Here is a 22481-nt window from a genome sequence, read left to right as displayed (position 1 = left end):
AGATAGCAAATTTATTTGGAGGTAAATTTGTAATTATCCATGTTGTATTTTTGTAAATAGAATTTATTTCCTCTATCATAGCTTGTTTCTAGCTTTGGTGATATGTTGCTTCATGATAAATTATTGGTTCTAGATTTGATATTGTCATTAGCCATGCAAAATAATCCTTCATCCATCTTGGTATTCTTGTTTGTTGACATGTCCATATTATGATTAGTAATGGCCATGTAGGACTAGATTTTTAAATTGGGAAGTATATTTGCTCAACAAAAGATATGTCATTATGAGTTTTAGTATTAGGCCATTCATCAATTTCCATATCCTAAGTATAATTAAAAATAATTGTATGAGTTTTAGTATTTATTTTTGATGATGGAGTGTATAGATTATTACTTGAGTTGTTGCATATGTCATCTCTTATTGTTTCCTATTCAATATTATCTATAGTCATCTGAGATGCTATAATTTTGTACCTTGGAGAAATTTCAATATAAATTTGACTTGTATTTGAAAAATCCTGCAACTTTGACCCATACCAATATGATTATAGATGATCTTATAATAGTTCTATAAAGTCAATTTTGATTATGGTGTCCTGGCTACATTTTTTAAGAATATCTTATGATAGTTTGTCATAATCAATAAATTTGGTTTCTTCAAAGAATATATCCCTACAAATTGTAATTTTCTTGAGGTTATGTAAGTAGATTTGATAACCTGTTGTTTGTTTGTCATAGACTACAAAGCTTTCCATAATTGATCTTGATTGCAATTTTTTTCTTGATTGATGTCTTATGTGTACATATGATAGACATCCAAACGTTTTTAAATGACATAATTTTAGTTTATTCTCTGAAAATATTTTTTCTAGTGACATATTGAAAGAATTTATTCTTATTAGCAACCTATTTAACAGATATACTGTTGTTTTAGCTTCTTGCTTTGTCCAAATCTCATCTATTTCTTTTTTCCACTACATTTTGTTAGGATATATGAGGTAGTGTGAATTATCAAATGATACCATTCTGCATACAAAAATTAGAGAAAATTTGTGCTATAAATCCGCTTCCATTATCGAAGTACATGCTTTTTGTCATTATGGCGAGCCCTGCTGTCATAGGTTAATTTATACAGTTGCAAATTTTCGTCCCAATAGCCCAATATGGTGAATTTACGAGGATTCAAATTTGCGTCGGCAGTACAACATTTCTTCCCAAAGATCAGAACCTGGTCATTACTTCTTACATACTGTCCAGCAGAAATCAAATTTTGTCTTAGGCCGAGCATGTAAAGCACGTTTTTCAAATTTATTTCATCGTTGGTTAACAGGAAGTGTACATTTCCTCTTCCTTTCACAACGTGCATTCTATCATCAGCAGTAGCTACCGATTGCTGCTGCGAAGCCTTTTCCATATTAGAAAATAATTCTTGATCCACTCTTTTTCTTGCGACGACACAACTGATAAGATCTTCAATGCGTTTTGAATTTTGTTCGAGGTGGGATATTGATCTCTCAAGACTTCCTTCACGTGATTCCCACTCTGCTGATACTGATTCGCTGGCATGGGCTCCATTGAGCGGCAGTGCCTCGCAATGTGTCCCGGCTTGCTACACCGGTGACACAGCGGACCCTCATGCTGTTCCTTTCGCTCACCTGATCCCATGATGTTTCGTCGTTGTTGTGAGTATGTTCTTCTTTGGTTGAAGTTGATCATTAAGCTCGAAGCTCAATATCGAGTGAAGGGGTTCTGTTTCTCTCTCAATATATTTTTAATCTTGAAAATCAACGCTTCTTCTGTTGGTTCCGTCCTCAAGCTCATCTCCATCTCTTCCATGTGTAATCTGCTCGCGAGGCTTGTGAGCGTGGGTGTCACCTTCTCGGCTCTCAGAATCTTACTAAATATTTCATATGTCGCCGGAAGATTCTTGAGTATTTTGTGTACAACGACTATGTCGGGTGGCAGGTCATAAACATACTGCATGAAGGTGGACACGGACATGTATTCTGACATCTTAATATTCTCCCACCTGTTTAGAATTTTCATTACATCTGCAATGGTTTGTGTTGAATAAACTTTGGCAAGAGTTTCCCAAGCTAAAGCCGGATCTGAAACATTCAAAATATAAGGTTTGACCATATCAGTTATTGAAAAGCGGAGAAAACCCATAGCTCGTGTTTTTTGCCTGCGGAGGAGCTTAGGCTCTTTTGGTGTCGACGATGCTGTCTCCAATCTTGGGCTCCCAACATTTTCTGTTCCACCTTCACCCATTTCTTCTTCTGGTTCCGTCACTGCAGCAGTTTCGCTGCTTTCCGATGTTGTCCTTGCACGCCGACACCTTGGAATTCATGAATAATTAGAATCTAGTAGAAAATGTGAGTAGTCACTAAATTAGTAGATTATATTTAAAAAAAAAAAAAAAAAAAAAAAGCCATTATCACAAACTATAAAAATCCAATATTTTTATTGTTCTTATTGTTTGGTTTGAGAGTATAAAATTAAAGAATAACTTATACTAAGTGGTAACATACTAAATTATAACTATATCACATTTTCTACTAGATTAACTTAGAGACATGAATAATCTATAGATACAAATTAGAGAGCATATCACTTTAAAAAGATCCGTCAATTGTTAGGAGACAAAACAAAAAATACACCTCTAAATTTAGAATATTTATTGGAATATATCAAAAATAGATTTTACATAGACTATTTTAAATATTAAAGAAATAAGGCTATTTATTTTGATTTTATTATAGTTAAGGTAGATAGCCAAATATTAATAAATCAAACCAAGTAGATACAACAAGGCTAGTTGATTACAACCTTTAAATGTTATTAAAAAATTATTAAATATTTATGGATGATTAACCATTTAATCCACTAGAAAGAAATAAATTTATGTACAACATATGAAAAAAATAAAAACTATATAAGAGAAATATTGCCATGGGCAAAGTTTTTGGTTAATATAGAACAAGGTCATGAAAAAGATATTGTTTTGAACCAATTTAATGTAGAATCTATATTAATTTCAACAATCAAATGTTATATATATATGCATATTTGTAAATAAACATGATACTGCCAATGTTATAAAAATGTTATTTAACACAATTACTTATAATATTAAAATATGATTGTCATTAAAAATCATTGGTGTTATTGTTTTTCATGACCTTGATTTTAAAAATTCTATAAAATATTTTTTATTAATTTTATTTATTTAATAATATTTTAAATGCAATAATTTAATATTAAAAGATAATAGTAAACTATATCAAGATCATAAAACTAAGAATCTCTGACAAACCTACCAAATAAAATGGTTGAAAGTATAAAAACAATAAATTCAGATCAACAAGATAGGACTTGATTTGAATTTATTTCATAAAAAACTACATAAAAACATATAAGCTCTAAATAAATCTTAAAATAAAAATAAGTTTATCTATATTTAAACAAAGTTTTTTTTCTTTAAAACTAATTAATTATAAATAAAAATTTATTCAAAAGATGTTTTTGGATGTTTTATATATATATATATATATATATATATATATATATTTTTAGTTCATCAAAGTTTAAATAAAAACAAGACTTTGCAACAAAATATTATGGATCATCTTAATATTATCTTTGTACTACCATCTTTAATATATATATATATATATACATTTGAGTGTTTCCAAAATTATTCAAATGTGTATTTCAATTTTTTCTTTATTTATATTTTTAGAAACTTTATGAAACAAATTTATGAAAGATTTGGCAAAAAACTGGGCAACAAAACTTTCATCATAATTTGTGTTACAAGTTGTTGTAAGATTGGACAGATTGTTTAATTTGAAGTATCGGAAATCAACACAAGACTCAAGGCGATCCTTGGTTATTTTAACTTTCATTTATAATTTTTGTTGTCTTGTGGGTTGTTAACTGTCTTCCATATTTTCATAGGCTAATTAAAATATTTAAAAAATTAAAACGATGCTTTTAGAACTACTCACATTGTAAAATATCCTGTAATACTTTAAAATTCTCAGTTTTTTTTCTATATGAAGAATACAATCTACTCATTAATTGGCAACCACCTTAAAAAGATCTCATTGCTAGAAGATCAACCAAAGAAGTACACATGATACTTATATCTGGAAGCAAACGCTTTTATGAATGAACCTGACTGTTGCATTTTTCATGTATGATATATTCATGGGTCAATTTTAATATAGAAGTTAACACAGGATAGTAATTTTTTAATTCAGTATCAAGATCTTACATACGAGTGGGATCGATTCTGTGACACCTCAAACATGCAATCGCCCACGCTGACAGAGAGTTCACAGGTCGAATGTGCAGGGACCTGCAATGGACCTGAAGATTGTAGTCATGGTGGAAGATGATTGCATGTGGTCGCCATGACAACGCCATGATGGTGAGTACACAGAATGATTTTGTGTTGAGTCGACTGCACAATATTACCTGTACCTATTCGGGCAGATGACCCAACTGTCACACAGATGGGTCCAGCGATGGCGAAAACCTCTGATACTTCTCACCACCAGCATCAAATAGATTCTGGCGTGGAATGCTCGCTATGGTTATTCCTCAATGAATGGAGGACCGAGTTCCTGAGAAAATCCTTACACCCCTCACCTCGCACATCTCGCTGATATCATATTGTCTATGTTACCAGTCCGTGCGAGGTGTTGCTCAGAAATTACGATTTGGCAGATTGGTCAGTCAGATATAATATTCCATGCACACTTTAAGCAACCTTGCCTTGGGGATACTCAGGTACAACTCATTTCTTCGGCAATTCCTTCGCAAGAAGCTGTAAATGTGGTTGACGATGACTCGCTTGTACCACCCAGAGTCACTCTTCGCATGCAAATCAATGTCGCCAAGCAAATACGCCACTCCTGCTTCTCTCCCCTTCTGCAGCAACGCAAGCTCTTCGGCGGTGGAATTGTCGTGTCCCGTCACCAGATCTTCCGCACTATAAGGCCTTTTCCATTCCTGCGACATCTGAAAATTGATGTCGGATTGGTCTGTGCGGTCGAACAACACTGACGTCGACTCGCAATCGCAACCGACGGAATACTGGCCCGGCGATGTTACGCCAGGGGAATCACCAACAATGAAATCAGGAGCTTGCTCCACAGCCTCCGTTCTTATGAACCTTTCTAAGCTCGCCAGCAGCATAGCTTCAAAGCTTTCACCATCTGATTCTGAATGGAGATCGGTGTAGCCATAGCGGACAGCACATCGGAACATGCGATAGTTTCTCGGGCCGAGTCTTCGAAAGAGGATACGCTCGTCATCTGGGACGGCACTCACAGCAATGTGCCTAATGCATACAAACACTAGAGTGGAGTGTATGGCGGGTAAAATCCTAATAATGTGGTCGAAAATTGCAGGAACGCGCTGCGGAAGCTCAGTGTACACAAGCCCCACTCCAGGAACCCGCGAGATCTCCAGGCTATGGTCGACTGAGAGCACCCAATCCCCTGAAAGCTTCTGGGAGATTTCATAGAGCCGTTTCATCCGAGTTCCGAAATGCCACGAGTACATCACCGTGAGAAAACAAGCAGCAATGACGAGGGGAACCCATCCCCCTTGCGTCACCTTAGATAGTACCGCCGAGAAGTAAGTTCCCTCGATAATCACAAACACGACGAAAAATAAGAGACACAGAAAAATGTTGGTCTGCCAGATCATGATCATGATGAGCGTGAGCAGGCAAGTTGAGATGAAAAATACTCCCACCACGGCGATCCCATAGGCGTGACCGATCTCAGAGGTACTGCGAAACCCACCGACAATTACTATGCTCAAGACCATGAGCATCCAGTTTATTTCGGGGATATAGATCTGGCCGTGCACCTTCATCGACGTGTGGATGATTGTGACCCGAGGGAAACAACCAAGTGCCATAGCGTTGCGGATCATAGAGTATGTCGCAGAAATCATTGCTTGACTGGCGATGATCGCTGCACATGTGGCAACCGCGAACATTGGCCAGTAAACAGGCTCTGCAACGCAATCGTCGGTCAAAGATATTCAGTCCATTGCAAGCGTATTTTCTCCGGTACATGTGTGTACAATCAAAAGCGAGCTGCTGCTTACTTGGAATGGATCGGTAGAATGTGTAGGTCACATCATCCATAGATTGGTTCTTCATGAGAAAAGCTGCCTGGCCAATATAGGCGCACAGCAGCGCGGGGAACACAAAGAACGAGAAGGCAATCTGCATCGATTTTACAGTGAAATGGCCCAAATCTGCGAACATCGCCTCACTCCCTGTATCACCATTGCAAGTCACATAATTAATAGCGTTAACAAGTTAACAAGTTAATTGATTATATCGAACCAATTTCCAGGTCTCTGACAGCTGGATTAATGTTTCAGCAGAAGCATCAATTGAAGCATATGGCTTGCCTGTGATGCACAGTACAACACCTCCCAGTGAAGCCCACGCCTGTTGTTTGTTCCTGATGAAGTAGGAGACAGCGTAGTAAGGATTGAAAGCCCTGAATACGGAGGGATCCCATCGAACAATATTGATCAATCCAATAGCGCCGATGGAGAAAAACCAACACAGCATCACCGGACCAAATAAGAAGGCCACCTGCAGCGCTCATCCAAAGTTTTTTCGAAAGGTATGCAAAATCCAATAAAAAGTGCAGTTCAAACAGGGTTAAGTACAAAAGGTTGACAATTTGCATGCTGTGCAAAGCGATTGTGTAGACTCCTTACCTTGTGAGTGCCGAATCGCTGAAGGCTAAAGAGACCTATCAAGACTACTATCGTAATGATCACCGATAAGTCTGAAGCAGCCCACAGCATCGAGCATGTATCACAACTGTGAGTTATAGGGAATTTTGTTTCTTCGCATCACCATTGAGCAGAAATGACAATTAGGGTTTAGTAAGTTACTGGGAGAGAGGCCCTGCACTTGTACGCCAATTCCCTGAATTGCTGAAAGTACTGCCGTGCACAGTGACACAATCCATGAGAACCTTAACCCAACTCAATTTTCTTTTCTGATTGACGCAGCATTTGGATTTGCGAATATATGGTTTTGCAGATAATTGAGCTACCTGAAATAGCAGGGGTGAGTGAACCATCGCCAATCACCAAACATGGTCCCAACAAAACAACCACAAGCAGAATATTCTGCCAAACTCTGCTGTTTTCCAGCTCCTCCTTAACGCGCATAGCCCTGGTCATCCTCGAAGATGGTTTCAACAGTACGTAGCTTGAAATGTTTCGATCAGTTGGGTGTCGGTTGTGATCCAATGTGATCTTGGCATGCCGACAAATTAATGAATACATCGCAAATGTACCACCTGCAAAGATACTCATGCCGAATCATTCCTGGAGTTTTCTTCAACCAACAAATGCTTCAATCTTAGAACCAGAGCAGTAGCATGGTAATGGCAGATTTGAGGCAGCACGTACCTTCACCATTGTCGTTAGCCCGAAGGACGATGAAAACATATTTGATGAGGGGGATGGTGATGAGCGTGTAGATGATCAGAGAGAGCACGCCCAGAATGTCATGGTTCTTTTTGATGCCGTGGGTAAAGGTACTGCTGTATACATACAGTGGGGAGGTACCAAGATCTCCGTATACCACCCCAATGCTCTGAAACGCCAATTTCATAACAAAAGCCAGCGATGCTTTCTGCGCAATACGCGGAAGATCCACATGACTGCAAGTCTTTGTCCATCTCACTTCATTGCCGGAATTTCTATATCTCGGAAAATAATTTTGATGAAACAGAACTGAGGAGCAACCACGTACGAACGCCTTACTTAACTTTGCATATTCAGGTGTAAGAGCAGTGCACTGCATCACTGAACGAAATTGCTTACTGGTGGGGCATGGTCCATGCTTCTCACTTGCAACGACTCCAGATCGAGAGAGTCAGGGCGAGTGAGCTTCGGAGTCATCCGTCGCAAAGATACTTCTGGCGTGATCGCCAGTTCGGCGTGCAATGTCTCGAGGTTCATGACCTTCTCTTCATTTCGTATGACAGCTTCAAAAGGCTTGGCACCCTCTGCCTCTCCTTGCGAAAAAGTCGCCATATTCGAGGGAAACCAGATTCACGGTTGATTTCTACTTGATATCTACTTTACCACCTTGGAATCAGCACCAAAATATGATACATGAGCAAAACCAATGAGCAATTATGTCGGCGTAAACCCAATTCGTTAAGAAAAATGAAATCTACAGACATTGTAAGGTTATTTTCAGTCTCAAGCTCCGTTTCATAAGCAGAATGAGGATTATAACCTATGCGTACCAGATACTTATTCTCCCCTGCTCTCGACATAAAAGTAATTGTCGTCAACACCAAACTCAAGTGCTCACAGCCACAATCATGGATGCGCATCGTAACAGGCTTTACAATTGAATGACAAAAAAATGATAAAGGTACCGCAATGCGCTGCTTATGTGGACATGATAATCGTGAAAGGAATTTCCTCCGCGTAAGTTAGAGCGGTCGTGGTTTGAAACAAAGAGAAGAAGCTGGGTCTAAGTTTCCAGAGACAGACGTACAAAAGTGACGCAGGAAAAAATACGAAACACTACCAATGCACCAAATTATTTGTTGTGTGGCGTTGCTGATTTCTTTTGAATTCCAAAAAATTAAAATTAAAAAAAAAAAAAAAAAAAAAAAGAGAAGAAAACAACAACAACAACAACAACAACAACAATTTATCATCACTTTACATGCTAGCTTTACAACCTGAATTGCTGCGGTGGTAGACGCAACGCAATTGCAAGCGGATTTCATGACTGGCGGCTGTCAACGTGGACAGAGAGAGATCTTACTAATAAGTTACCAAGAGACTTCGGTGTACTTCAAAACCATATCCCAAGAGGTCATACCCCAAAAGAAAACTCCTCAAGCCTATACCTCTCAAACAATTCTAGTAACTGGAATGTGTGAGACAATCAGCCTGCCAGAAGTTGTTCGCATGCAGCATCCACTGACATTCTTAAGTGAAACACGCATTTAGTCCAGAATCATCTGAGTTTTCTCAAGGGAATCCGATAGGTGCCTACCCGTAGGAGCAGTCCCCTGTTGAGGGGTAAAGCACCGCCGAGGAGGTGCTGTAAGATCCACGACCCAGAATCCTTGCTCCAAGAATCCTCTTCAAATCGAAGCAGACTCGAGCTACCACCAACACAACACCAAGCATGGTGAGCATGCATGGTTTCCTCATAGCAATGTTGTTGATGGTGTAAGCGTGCAATTCGTGCTGCTGCTGCAGCGGCAAGAGCCCAGTTCCATGAGGGCGTTGTATCCCCGCAGCACCCACAACGCTGCCAGCTTCCTCATCAGCAATTGTCTACCCTCTCTAAGCGGCGGCGGCGGCGGCGTCAGCGGCAGTGGTGCCTGAGAGCGTTTGCGGCCATCCACGGCACTTACTTGGCTAGTGGGGTTTTTCTTTTTCTTTTTCTTTTGAAGACTACAACGTTTTTATGTGGTTCATTCCACTATCCTTGAGCGGTATTTTTCTTTTCTTTTTACTAAATAAATAAATGTAATTCAAGTTTATTTCGTTTTGCAACTTAACTAAAAGATAAAGCCTCAATTTTTTTGATACATAAACACAGATACTTTTGTGTAAGTGAGTGTGCATGTGGTTTTGTTGTTTGTAATATTTCTGTGTTTTTGCTTATGCAAAGTTGTGAAAATAATTACTATACGTTATTTTTGTGCATGATTTTTGCAAAAATATAAATGATCATGATCCAAGATAAAAAGTTGTATATAGTTTTTAATAATTTACACCATAATGTTTTTCAAAATAAACAAGTTTCATAATATGCTTAAGTTACTACTTATTATAATAAGGTATCATAACTAATATATTAAAACATAAGATATTTCAAAAATTGATGTATAAAATAAACAGAAAGTACACCCTTGTATCATACAATATTAAGACTCAATAGATGTTAGAAAAAGCTTCAATTATTTTAAAATAATTAATTTGAAAATCTTTGAATGGTTTTTAAATTTTACTTTTAAATATGTATTTAATAAATTTAAAAATCAAGATATTATAGCTTAAAATTTTGGTATTCGTAAGTATATCTACAAATATGACAAATAATTGTGTGTGCATACATTTTATTATCATAGAATAAAAATAATATAAATAACCTAAGAAATTTAATGGGTTGTTAAAAAAGAGATTATATGGTTTGTATCTGTGTAAAGATTATTACTAAAAATTATATGAAGATGTTGCAATATATATATATATATATATATATATATATATATAGTTTTTTTTTTCATACAATATATATTTTAAAATAAAATGTTTGGACCATGCTCATATAAAGTTTGCTAGCAATCTAGTATAGTTAAAATTGATGTAATTAAAAGAACATTTCATTTTATCTTATTTTATTCTTTTGAAAATTTTAAATTTTGAAAAATTAGGAGGTTGTATGTTGAGTGTATGAAGAAATTTGTCTTTTTTTGAGGAAATAATCTAATGACATAAGAATTTGAGCAATAGTAGGAATATAAAGAAACTTCAATAAAATACAAAAAGAACATATAATTTAGAAGAAAAGAGAAGCCACGACTAAAAACATTATATTTGATGAGTTTTTTTTCTAATGGTTATATATAAAGGTGTACTATTTATTTTTGAAGTAGAGATAGATACAGACAATGTTTATGTAGAAACAGAACATTTATCCAATTATATTGTGATAGCAAGTTTTACAAGTAAAAGATCCTCAAAAGATAAAATTTAAAAATAATTATTTTAATTTTAAAAAGATCTATAAAAATTAATTACAAAAGAATAAAATATAGAATAACATCATGTTTGCTTAAAATCTAGGTCAAATGACCTAATTAGAAAAAAAAAAAAAAAAAAAAAAAAAAAAAAAAAATCTTTATTTCATGTGCACTTTTCAATCATAGAACCAAGGAAAATTTTAGAATCTTTAAATTTTTAGAAGATTAGAATATATCAAAATATCTTCTTAATTTATATTAAAAAAATTATCAAAGAAATTGTTTAAAGTTTTTAATAAGTAGAAATTAATCTGAAGATATATATAAAAGAATATCCAAATAAAAAAAAATCATAGAATCTAATTAATTGGCATTAAAATTATGCAATAGATAAAATATAGAAATTTGTACCAAGTTTAAAAAAAAATTATGTTATTCTAGTGAATGGAAATAATATAAAGTAGGTATAAATATATTAAATAGATGTTCATTTAGATGTAATATATAAAATATAGAAATTTATACCAAATATAACAAATTTTTATGTTATTCTAGTGAATGGAAATAATATGAAGTAGGTATGAACATATTAAATAGATGTTCATTTAGATGTGATACATTGCTATTAAAACTTGTTCTAAACGTTTATACTTTTAAAAAGCTATTTTAGAAGAAATATAAAAATTACATGCTTAGATTACAAGCCTAGTGGTTTTTAATAATCTTCAATAATGTAGCTAATATTTATAGAAGCAATACATGGCCATCTTTATTCTTGTCAATACCTTTTTGTATTCTTGTTTTTCTTCAAGCTTCTCTATTTGCTTTGTATTTGATAATACCTATTTTGATTATTTTTTATCTTATATCTCTCTTCTTTACATATTTTCTCTCTTTTTAATAATATATGAGTGTATTGACTTTTTATACTTTTTCCTAGATTTATATCTTTGGAAAAAAAATACATTGAATAATAAAATCAATAAATAATAACAAATAGATAATAGTAAATGAAGAATATTTTATATTATTGGTAACTTAAAAAAACAAAATGGTGGCAATAAAACCTTAGGTATTAGGAATAAATATCTTAAATAAAATAATAATATATAAGATAAGAATTATTAAGAGTTTTAACTATCTTTTCTTTTTTAAAACAACCAAGTACAATGTATATCTTTATCATAAGGTTTTTCAAAGACAACTAAGGCAATTCAAAGTCTTTTTTATAGTAAAAAATACTATTAAAGATATACCTATAAAAAAAATCCTTTATAATAGAAAATTAAAAAATTACTCAATAAAAAAAATACATAGAAATATATTATAAATCTATATTTAAATGATATATCTATTAAAATCATACCTTATAGAAAGAAATCTTAGATTAAAAGCTTGACAATAGAAAAAGCTTGGCTACTATAAAATAAAACAAATAACACTATTAAATAAAATATATAATATAAAAATCTAAAAATATAAAACTTAAGAAATAAAAAAATATATAAAAAATCTACTTATATATATATAATCTATTAGATAAAAATAATAATGATGATTATAATAATTAATAAAATTCATAATTTTTTTAAAATACTATATATTTAAAATACTAAAATTTTTTAAAAAAAATACTAGAATTAAAGTAAAACAATTTTAAAATACAATTCCATACAATCACTTATTTATATTATTTTTACATCCTTCAAAATTCAAAAAAAATATCTTAAGGTTGGACAAAGGTCGTTAATATAATTATATATACAAAATAAAATTAAGAGATAATTCATATTGTAAAGATCTAATTTTTTGATTTTTACAAGCATAGTAGCAAAGTGAGAATAAAAAATCATTAGAAAATAAGTTATTACTTTTTCATAGAATATCTCTTAAATAATTACCATTGTGTGAATTATGAGCTTCTTGAGATCTGGTTGACTAACCATTTACTAGCTTATATAGCAAGATATGAGAAATTTGGACTCTAAGCCTTGAGTCTTATAAGTAATTTAAGTAGATACAAAACCAAGGCCCTCCCTAGTCTTATCAATTCATTTCTTAAGTTAGTTCTTTTGGTGGCTTTTAGTCCTTCTTATTCTTGATATTAACCATTAATTATTATCTTCTTAGATTTATGCATCTTAGTCATTAATATTTGAAATTTTTTCTTCTTCATAGAAATTCTAAGTGAATTCCTAACAAATGCTAGAAGATTGAATTCGAGATTGAAAAAAGATGATAACCAATATTCAAGAAAATTAAGAAAATTTTAGTAAATTTGTAAGCTTGATTTTCTTTAAATTTTTTATACTTATTTTTAACTAGTAGATCAAAAAGGATAAAAAATTTGAATTAAGATCAAGAGTTAAACTAATAATTATTAAGGTTTTAAATTTTTATAGAATTTAGTTAAATTTTGATTAAGATTTATTAAGATTTGGTAAAGATTTGAATAGGATTTTTTAGAATTTACTTAAATTTTTTTTAAAGTTAAATTAAATTTAATATATAATTTTTTAGAATTAATTAGAATTTAATTATGATTTCTTTATAATTTCATTATGATTTCTTTAGGATTTATTTAGAATATCTTTAGGATTTAATTGAGATTTTTGAATATTTTTTAAGGTTTATTTAGAATTAATTAGAGTGTGATAAGATATTTCTAAGATTTTATAAAGATTATATTCTTCTATTCAAAAAACATCTTTCTTTGCCAATTATAATTATCATCTATAATTTGATCTTTTTAATTTTTAAAAGTTGATAATCCTATAGCAAAATATTTGGTAAATTATTTGTCAGAGCTACATGCAACAATGAAGGTATAATTAAAGAAAACTTAAGAATGACAAAAGATCAATTCAAATGTCTATTACAAAGAAAAAATATAATTTTATATTAATTATCAAAGGCCACAACCTAATAACTAAACTAGATTATATTATTCAAATAAATTTCTATTTTTTGATTATTTCTTTTAATTAAATTCTTCCAATGTCAATATAAGCTCTAATAATTGATTTATAATGTCTAAATCATTTAAAATAAAATTATATTTTTTTTGAAAACAAACAAGATTCTTCACTTTTAACAACAAACTATTATCCTTCTAAATTATAAATTCTTATATATTTAATACTTCTAACTTAGAAGAAAAAAAAAAAAAAAAAAAAAAAAAAAAAAAAAACTTTTAAATCTATAAAAGTGACTATCAAAATAAAAATTATGAATGAATTTAAGAAAATTATAGACTCTTTAGCACAATTGCAAGTAGAATCCTTATCCCATAATCACTCCATTGAAAAATAAAAAATTAATATTATATCTAATACTTCTAAACTAGGTTGGTAATTCCTTCAAAAACGTCATAAGTCATGAGACTCTATTTCATCAAAATGAAGGAACAAACTAAAATAATATTATAAATTTAAGTAAAAAATATGTCTAATTTGACTAAAGAGCTAGAAAAGGACCAATATAATATGGCTCATATACCACAAAAGCCTTATTGTTAATTTATGGAGAGGACAAACAAACAAAGAAGTATTTTTATTTTATTAATTATATAATCTAAACCTTTCAAAAATAATCATGTTTAGATTCTATAATTACCTTCAAGCTTAAAAAGCTTCAAACTTGGTTATATTAATTATACACAAGCTTACTATTAGTTCCAAAAAAGTTGGCCTTTGACTAGTTTTTATTTAAAAGTAAAAAATTATTTTTTAAGAAATTTTACTTAAATTTAAAAGATTCAAAGCCATATGGTCTCTATTATATGATACATGTCTTTAGACAATATGGAGGCAATGTAACAACTTATCTTTTAATAAAAAAGTATGGAATAATAAAAAAAAAATCAAAAATATGATAAAGTTTAATAGATTATGCTACAATAATATATAAATTTACAAAAGATAAACTAGAAATTGAATAGACTATGGTAAAGCCTTGATTTATAGGTGGAATAGAATTTGGATGGTAAAAAAATAAAAAATAAAAAACAAAAACAAAAAACAATTGGCACTAGATAGATGAAATCATTTGTATAGAGTTTAAAGTTCCATTACTATAATATTATTGTATATGCTAGAACTAGTACTAACTCATAGAAACATATAACTAATTATTATAGGTAATTGTTCATTTATCACTTTGTTTTCTAGATTCTATGTCTTTAAATGCCTTGTACTTAATCCATACTAATCAATGCATCAAGTATACCTGAACTATATTAAAAAAATTAAAAAAATACCATAATTGGTTATTGATATTGTTACACAATAAGTATGGATTTTGATAGTCATTTATCAATAAATTGACACATGATAATCTACTTTATATCGTGATAATAATTATACATAATATTAATTATATCTTATTTTATGAATGAATTGCATGTAAATAAGAATGAAGCTATATATATATATATATATATATATATATATCACGTTTTAAGCCACTATTAACAAATAAAGTGGAATTTTAATGCATCAAATGTTTTGTATGAAACAATATGTTTAAAAAATACTCAAATTTAGGGACGACTATTTTAAAATAAAAAATAAAAAAGTAATAATATCTGATTAGTTTAATTAAGAAAGATCAGTAAAACATGATTTAATTTTTTAATTAAAATTAACTCTTAATAGCCCTTGGATGTCAAAAGGATAAACAAACAAGATAATGCACAAGGTCTAAACATGTTTGGGAAAAAAATCACTAACCTTTTAGAGCCTATGTATTATTTTGTTTGTTTTCTTAAAGAGCCTAAACTTGAAGAGACAAAATAATGCCTATGCTCCAAACCAAATCCACGTCTTCCCTTTTTACAGAACATGATACAACACACAGCAACATGTGTTACATTCCATGTCCTCATGTTTCAAAATATATGTAGGAAAATTAAGAACACGACTAAATTAAAATCAAATAAAAAAAATAAAATAAAAAAAACAAAAAAAAAACAAACAAACAAAACAAAAACAAATATACATGCAGCTGTAGACACAGAGCTTTAATATTTTTCCCTCGTGCATTCTCAAACTACAATAGAAACTTGATCACCACTATCGCATGATTTGCTCACCAATGAAACTTAGGTAGGTTCATGATCATTTATGTATAAATATACAGTAACTTGGGCCTTTCACAAACTATGAGAGATGTTTAAAAAGGAAGCAAGATTAGTTTGGAATGACTATTAGAGGATGAAAAATTGATTCAAAAAACATCTTTCAAAGGTTGGCGATGTGAATCCAGCTGTGAAATCCCAATCCTGCCTGATGGTGTGACCCCCCCAATACAGGGTGTGACCTCCTATTGTTTCAAAAAAAATTAAATTTAAATAGATAAATGAATGTCAATGAGGCCTGCAAAGGAGATTTAACCAGAAGCTTGGCCCTGAGAAGAGAGGAGGAAAGCACTACAGCTACAAAAAAGAAACTGAAGCCCATCAGCGTCCCAAGTTCTGAATCCTCGGAAAGCTCTGCAAAAATTCTGCCCAATTATAGCCTGCATGCATCCTACACTTTACAAACTGACCCAATCAGAAACCGGCACATGGAGCCTGAGCAAAGGGTCAAGAGACCCGAAGAAAGTGCATCCGAAAACAACAAGAACAACAACAGACTGATCATGCAACTGGCGCCGCACAACAAGCAAGGGATCCACAAACGAATGGAATGTACAGCAAGGAGCCATTGCTGCCCTGAGCCGCCAGCCTGCCGGAAGAGATTCGTTAGCCATAGATCTGCTGGATGGTGTGGTTCCCAATCGGCGCAGACCATCTGCAGCGATGCACTTGACTTGATCGAGGTTGACTCTTCTCCCATTTCATTTTGTCCGTTCGCTCAGATTTATGTTCATTGTCCAATGAGGTGGCATCGATGACGCGTCGCAGTTTGGCAGTGAATGATTCAGTTCTTTTTTCTTCTTAACATTCATCGATCAGCTTGAGAATACACAAGTGGCTTGGTTTTTAGAATCTAAACTGGGTCTGATATGCAATAACATGTGGCCAGCCTACTTTGATGTGCAATGCACTATTCAGTTGATGAAGCACCCAAACAGTGCTATTGCTGGAATGCACTACCTTGAGGTGGAATATAGCGCTCGTGAGGTTCGAAAACTAAGCTCTAGTAGGTTGCAACCGCAATGAAGACAAAACAAACGCGATAGAGAGTGTCCGTGATGCTGGAGTCAGACTGAGATGCACAGAATAAGCAAGCTACATTCCCAGCCACCTTACGCAAGCCTGGCTTCTCAGAGAATGCTGCTCCATGAACGCGGCCTTTACGGAATCTTGTCTCCCTAATAGTTTAAGAAAGTACTTGCAAATAGATTAGCAAACTACGCAGCCATATTTATCAACACTCTTCATTCAAATTAGAGTCATGAGTCAAGGAGGTTGCGAACATTTCCTTTTCAGCTGAATCACTAAAAGCCAAAATGATACCTCCAATTTTGGCTCTTTCTCACCCACTATTCCACTGTAAATAACCTTATTATTTTTCCAGTTGTCAGTCTACAATCACACTGCATTACTTGCTCCGCACACGTACGCCACGAACCGTTATATCAATAACCATAACCTTCTCCTAATTATAAGCATCCGACATGATCGCTTTCGAATGGGCATGGTAACTTATCTCAACTGGATTAAACTTGAAAGCGATGAAAGAGATTGAGGAGAACATATCTTTGACATTTTGAAAGTACATGAAAAAGGCTGCAAGCACTCGCCAGGAAGGGAGCTATGGGAAGTATTTCGAGTAAGATTCATGAATAAGTGATCATGAATTAGGTGCCTATATGGATGACTAGCTCCTAGATGCCATTGATTTGCGTGCGCATGTTCGTCGTCTCCCTCCTGACTCTTGAGTAACTATGGTTGCGAAAGTTGAGGAAATTCTTCTTACGCGGAGAGGCATTCAGGATTCAGACCTGACTAGCCGTACCTGGTCCGGTGATAGCCCTATTTAAATATGTAGTCTACAGAGATGTCCTTTTACTCAAAATATCTGGATCGTCGCACTTCCCGAGATCCACCATTCTTTCTCTCAACATTCTCCCAATTTCTAGATGTGCTCAATTGTCGTCGTCACGGTCCTGAACTTCAAGTTTCTCTTCAAACCCGCAGCCAAAGCTGTCTTGTAGCGGAAGCATATGCACTTGCGGAGTGGACTCATGGGTTGAGCAGAGCTAACTGACATGCTTTGCGGGGGAATTACTCACTGATTCAGCAGCACTGGCAGATCTGTGTGAGGCGTTGAAGGTTTTCTACGAGTCGCTGCTTCCCCAGCTAATCCAAAGAGATGCGGATAGAGATTCCGCAACATCATGCTGAAGTGGAAGAAAGTGTTGCGAGTGTGGGTTTATAGATTCGCGCTTTATTGACGATTGAGGTGAAGCAGAGGGTGGGGTTTTCGGAAAGCTGCAGCGTCACTCGAGTGCAGAGGGTGTGCCAGGTTGTAGTGGTTTTCGAATTTCAGCGGACGAGGTAAGGAAGCCTAGCAGACGAGAACGTGAGTAAGTCAGCGCAAGATGGTAGGCAAAGTGCAGGCGTCCCTAGCTGGTGCCCATGGCAAGCAGTCTACTCATCATGCCATGGTTCGAAGCAGTCATCACACCCTAGTTCCGGAGATCATGGGTCGCTCGCGACCTGTTTCACAAAAGCTGAAAGCCGCCAGCATCAAGAGGGCCAAAAAGGTTCAAGAGGGGAGGTACAGAGGGGTGCGGCAGCGGCCGTGGGGGCGATTTGCGGCGGAGATTAGAGACCCCAATACTAAGGAACGGAAGTGGCTAGGCACTTTTGACACTGCTGAGGATGCAGCTCTCGCTTACGACACTGGTAAGAATATCAACTTCTCCATTGCGCATTTGGTTACAAGGTGGCGATGACGATCACGTATCTCTATCCCTGATAGAGCTAACTCTATCCGCCTTCCGTTTCTTGTAGCGGCAAGATCTATGAGAGGACCTAAGGCACGTACCAACTTTGTGTACCCTACGCATGAGACCTGTCTTCTTTCCGCTGCAGCGGCACTGGCGGCGCCAAATGGTAATTCGCAGCATCACCAGGTGGGTCTAATCGCTCAGAAGACCCTTGGGGAAGTGCTGCTGCTCTCAGCAGCAAACAATGCTCGCAACTGCAACTGGAAAAATACTCAGCTGAATTATGATGAACATTCCAACAATATGTTCAATGCACCAGCAGTACAGGAGCAACTGGTAGAAGGATACAGGTTGCCTGGGTATGGGTGTAGGTACGTAGACAGAAAGATCCAACCAGCTTCTCAACAGATGCCTCCTCCCAACGCTCTCCACAGCCCTTCGCAGGATGAAAGATTGGTGATGCCGAAAAGTCCCTCGATCAACAAGGTTGAGGTAGAAGGTTTTAAAGTAAGTCCGGGGAAGCAAGAGCAATGGCATTGCGTCTCTGACGAAGACCAACAATTTCGTCTGACCCAATTCAAACGGAGTCCAACTGTCAGTTCCGAGCTGTTTGTGTCACGCTATTGCGGAGCAGGATCCCAACCATTTCAGGTAATTCTCTTTCACTACTCGATCCAGAAACTTATTACTTTTTCCGGAGTCTTGTGAACCAGCAACGTGAATACTCACACCTGTTTCAAGGTGTGTTTGAAGCAGGCTTTATGTTTCGCATTATGAAGATGCTCGTAGCATTTTGTTTATAACTAGTTTATTTGGTCATTACGTAGTGATGGTGCAGTTGTTATTGGAATAAGCTCTGCTAAATGCATTTCATCCTTGGAGATATCCCACCTTACTGGAGTTCACCACTTTTTCAAATCCTTGTGGCAGGTCTTTGACAGCGATGATATCTCAGTTTCCTCCGAAAACGATTCACCACCAAGCGATTCGATTATGCTTTACAAAAAAGCTTCTACAGTAACTTCTCCTTCGCAAGCACTAATGCAGTGGCAGTTTGAGTCTAAAATTATAAGTGGCACACTGGACCAAGTAGTGTCGAAGTACGTGGACTCCAGCGTGATCGTAAATTTCGAAGACACAGGTTCAGAGCTTGGAGTCATCGAGCCCAGAAAATGTCTGCTATCCACGCAAGTTCCATTCTCAGACGAATCTTCATCCTCAATATCTACGATGTCACGCTCTGCTGATACAGCGTCTTCGCCCACCAGAGCTGCTGCTGACAGCCCAGGACTGTTCTCTCTCTCTTCAGAAGTCGAACCGAGTTTAAGTAACCTTACTGCTAACGAGGGCTGTAACCAATCGAGCCCCGTTATAGCTGTGAATAGATTTCCAAGCCGAAATCCGGACAACTTGGAAAGCATCCTACCTTCCAGCCTCATATGCAACCGGGGGTATCACAGTGCGGCTCCCAATGCAGAATGGGTGTGGGACAAGCCTGATCTTCATCCCCTGACAGCTTTGGATAGCACCGCTATAACTTCCAGAGTCGACAAGGTCACGAAATGTGATCCTAATCACAACACCTGGCAAAATCTTTGCGAGCTACCAGTTTCCATCACCCAGTTCCTGAGTTCTGATTCAACTAATGTTATGAACAGTGCGAAACAGGAGCAGTTACTTCAACGATGCGAGGCGGTATCCACAATGAACCAATGGCAAATGAATCTTCAAGGGGTCGGGGAGAACTTGGAGAGTTTTAACCCAATGGTTGACTGGGACATTTTCAAGCGCTGCGAAGACTCTTCGTGCATGGCGTGTACGCATTCAGACACCAATGTATCTGGATTCTGCAACGATTTGTACATGCTTGACAATGTGCACCATGCTGCCCATTCCATTGCTCTGCAATATCCTTCGTGTGACAATGCATGTTTGTTTCCACAGTTCACGGAAGACTCTATGCTGTACGTTTGATCTTACGGGGTACTGGAGCTCTTTGATTAGTCTCGATCTCCTCAGGGTAACTATGTTCAATGATTGAGGGTGATTCGGTTGCTAGCTGCAGCGCAAGTACAATGAAACATCCTTCTGAGCGGCAGTTCGCGAGTTTAGACTCGCTGGACTGCACTGCTTATTTGCAGAATCTTACTGCTGTAATTCTTATTGCAAAGTATTTGAAATGTCAGTTCCAATCATGTACTTGGAAAGTAGGATGTTTCCTTTGGACGTTAAGGCAGCTGTGAATTTTGGACAACACCCACTTTCTTTTGCTACCCTCAGGATTTGCCGGTTATTTTCCTCTACATTAGTCGTGGTTCACTTCTGCAAGTTGAGGTGAACTTCTGTGAAGTCATGACTTCACAATCCTCCTAAGATGGAGGAATTTGGTATCGAATGTCGTGAAATACGAGTTGGTGCAGAGCGACTGTCAATTGCATGCATGTCATGTGTTCGAAGTATGCTTTGCCTAGTATTTTTCATTTCAGGAAGCTCTGGTTACCTGTCGCATCTTGTTTGTGATTATACTCGCATTCATGAAGCGATCGAACCTTGATATGTATGATCTGCATCGGAAGCAGTAGCAATTAGAAGTGTGAGTGTGGGAGCCAATGTTTTAATTGAAGTAGGACATCGCAGCAGCAACGAATCCTGAAGCGGACAAGTAGGTAACCGGCAGTCGGTGAGCTGAAAGGTTGGAGAACTTGTAGTGCCATAAACTAAGTGACCTAATATGAATCAAATGTTTCTAAGAATTGTTGCAACCAAGCATACTAGATTTGCTCTGGAATAACGTATAGATATGAGAGATTCTGTGTTTTTCATTACGTCGTCAAGAGTAAACTGAGTTCCTCCTTTGCCATTTCTCCAGAGGCTAGAGAAGAACCTGAGGTCAAACGGCTTTTTCCTTCGTCTCTATACTCATGGATGAAGCTACCAACACGTTAAAGATCAAACTTTTTAGCAACCGCAGACAATGGAAGTTACCTCAGATAACCTTCCCAATAAGGCAGTAGGCTGGGTGAGAGGAGTCGGGTTAGATTAGGCTAAAAACCTGCAGCAGATGACAACTACAGATCCAGATGAATCAAACCAATCTCTTCGATTCCTACCTCGACCACTGTGCATTCCTTGCCACGCATTCCCTGATTTCGCATCACATGATGTGAAGGCAATATACGTGAGGATCACCGGCTGTGGGGTTGCGTGCTCATCGTTGTGGTATCCCCAACGAAACCAGAAATCACAACGAGCGACATTATCTGACAGCACCAGTACTGCTGCCACCACCATCACCACCACCCCACACACACAAACAGACAGACACATAGACTTAGCATCCTCACACTCCGAGAAGGGACGTTGGTGTGCGCGTTGAACTCGATGTCAAAGGAAGCAAAGATGCCGGCATCACCTTTTTATTTCCCAAGCTCTCCCTACCGTCATTCTGAGTAGTCGCCACCACTGATGCCGTCTTTTTTTAATGCGATTGACTCCCACATTGTGCAGGATCCATTACTCCTTTGCTTTTATGGTGTGATCTGATCCACGGGTAAAAGGACGTCAAGTTGAGGTTAAGAACTGATTCATACATTTACGCCCGCTCCAGATCCTTCGTTTGAATACGTGCGCTGTTGTATTATGCTACTCATCTTTTTCTTATTTTTTTATTAGTATTTTGAAGACAAGTACACAGGGCGTCCGCCACCGTAGATTAATGAACAGAAGAGAAACACAATTTCTTAACACCCTAATATTTGGGCAAATTTTGGAACTCTTTAGAGTAAAAATTTAGACCTGGGCA

General features: G+C 35.7%; 2 protein-coding genes across 5 annotated transcripts; one reads left to right on the top strand and one right to left on the bottom strand.

Annotated features, from left to right (window-relative positions):
• Window positions 1-4078: 4078 nt before the first annotated feature.
• Window positions 4079-8670, bottom strand: LOC112279719 (putative potassium transporter 12). 3 transcript variants are annotated; one of them, XM_073532543.2, is made up of 9 exons: window positions 8312-8670; window positions 7881-8147; window positions 7464-7689; window positions 7103-7351; window positions 6939-6989; window positions 6759-6829; window positions 6441-6630; window positions 6129-6302; window positions 4079-6034 (listed from the first exon to the last, which is right to left on the bottom strand). In XM_073532543.2, exons 2-9 carry the CDS (start codon window positions 8091-8093, stop codon window positions 4743-4745), a joined length of 2466 nt encoding a protein of 821 aa, XP_073388644.1. In that variant the 5' UTR covers window positions 8094-8147; window positions 8312-8670; the 3' UTR covers window positions 4079-4742. The 3 variants fall into 3 exon arrangements, with proteins under 3 accessions (XP_073388644.1, XP_073388645.1, XP_090104777.1); XM_073532544.2 differs by having other exon boundaries at window positions 7881-8135; XM_090248651.1 differs by having other exon boundaries at window positions 7881-8670.
• Window positions 8671-17772: 9102 nt separating this feature from the next.
• LOC112279544 (uncharacterized) lies at window positions 17773-21537 on the top strand. Of its 2 annotated transcripts, XM_024514096.3 has the most exons (4): window positions 17773-18635; window positions 18744-19330; window positions 19610-20495; window positions 20624-21537. In XM_024514096.3, exons 1-4 carry the CDS (start codon window positions 18329-18331, stop codon window positions 20677-20679), a joined length of 1836 nt encoding a protein of 611 aa, XP_024369864.1. In that variant the 5' UTR covers window positions 17773-18328; the 3' UTR covers window positions 20680-21537. The 2 variants fall into 2 exon arrangements, with proteins under 2 accessions (XP_024369864.1, XP_024369863.1); XM_024514095.3 differs by having other exon boundaries at window positions 17787-18635; window positions 19610-21537.
• Window positions 21538-22481: the final 944 nt, after the last annotated feature.

The sequence above is a fragment of the Physcomitrium patens genome, chromosome 3, assembly GCF_059467195.1.
Source record: "Physcomitrium patens ecotype Gransden chromosome 3, ASM5946719v1, whole genome shotgun sequence".
NCBI lineage: Eukaryota > Viridiplantae > Streptophyta > Bryopsida > Funariales > Funariaceae > Physcomitrium > Physcomitrium patens.
This window is presented reverse-complemented; position numbering and strand designations above follow the sequence as displayed.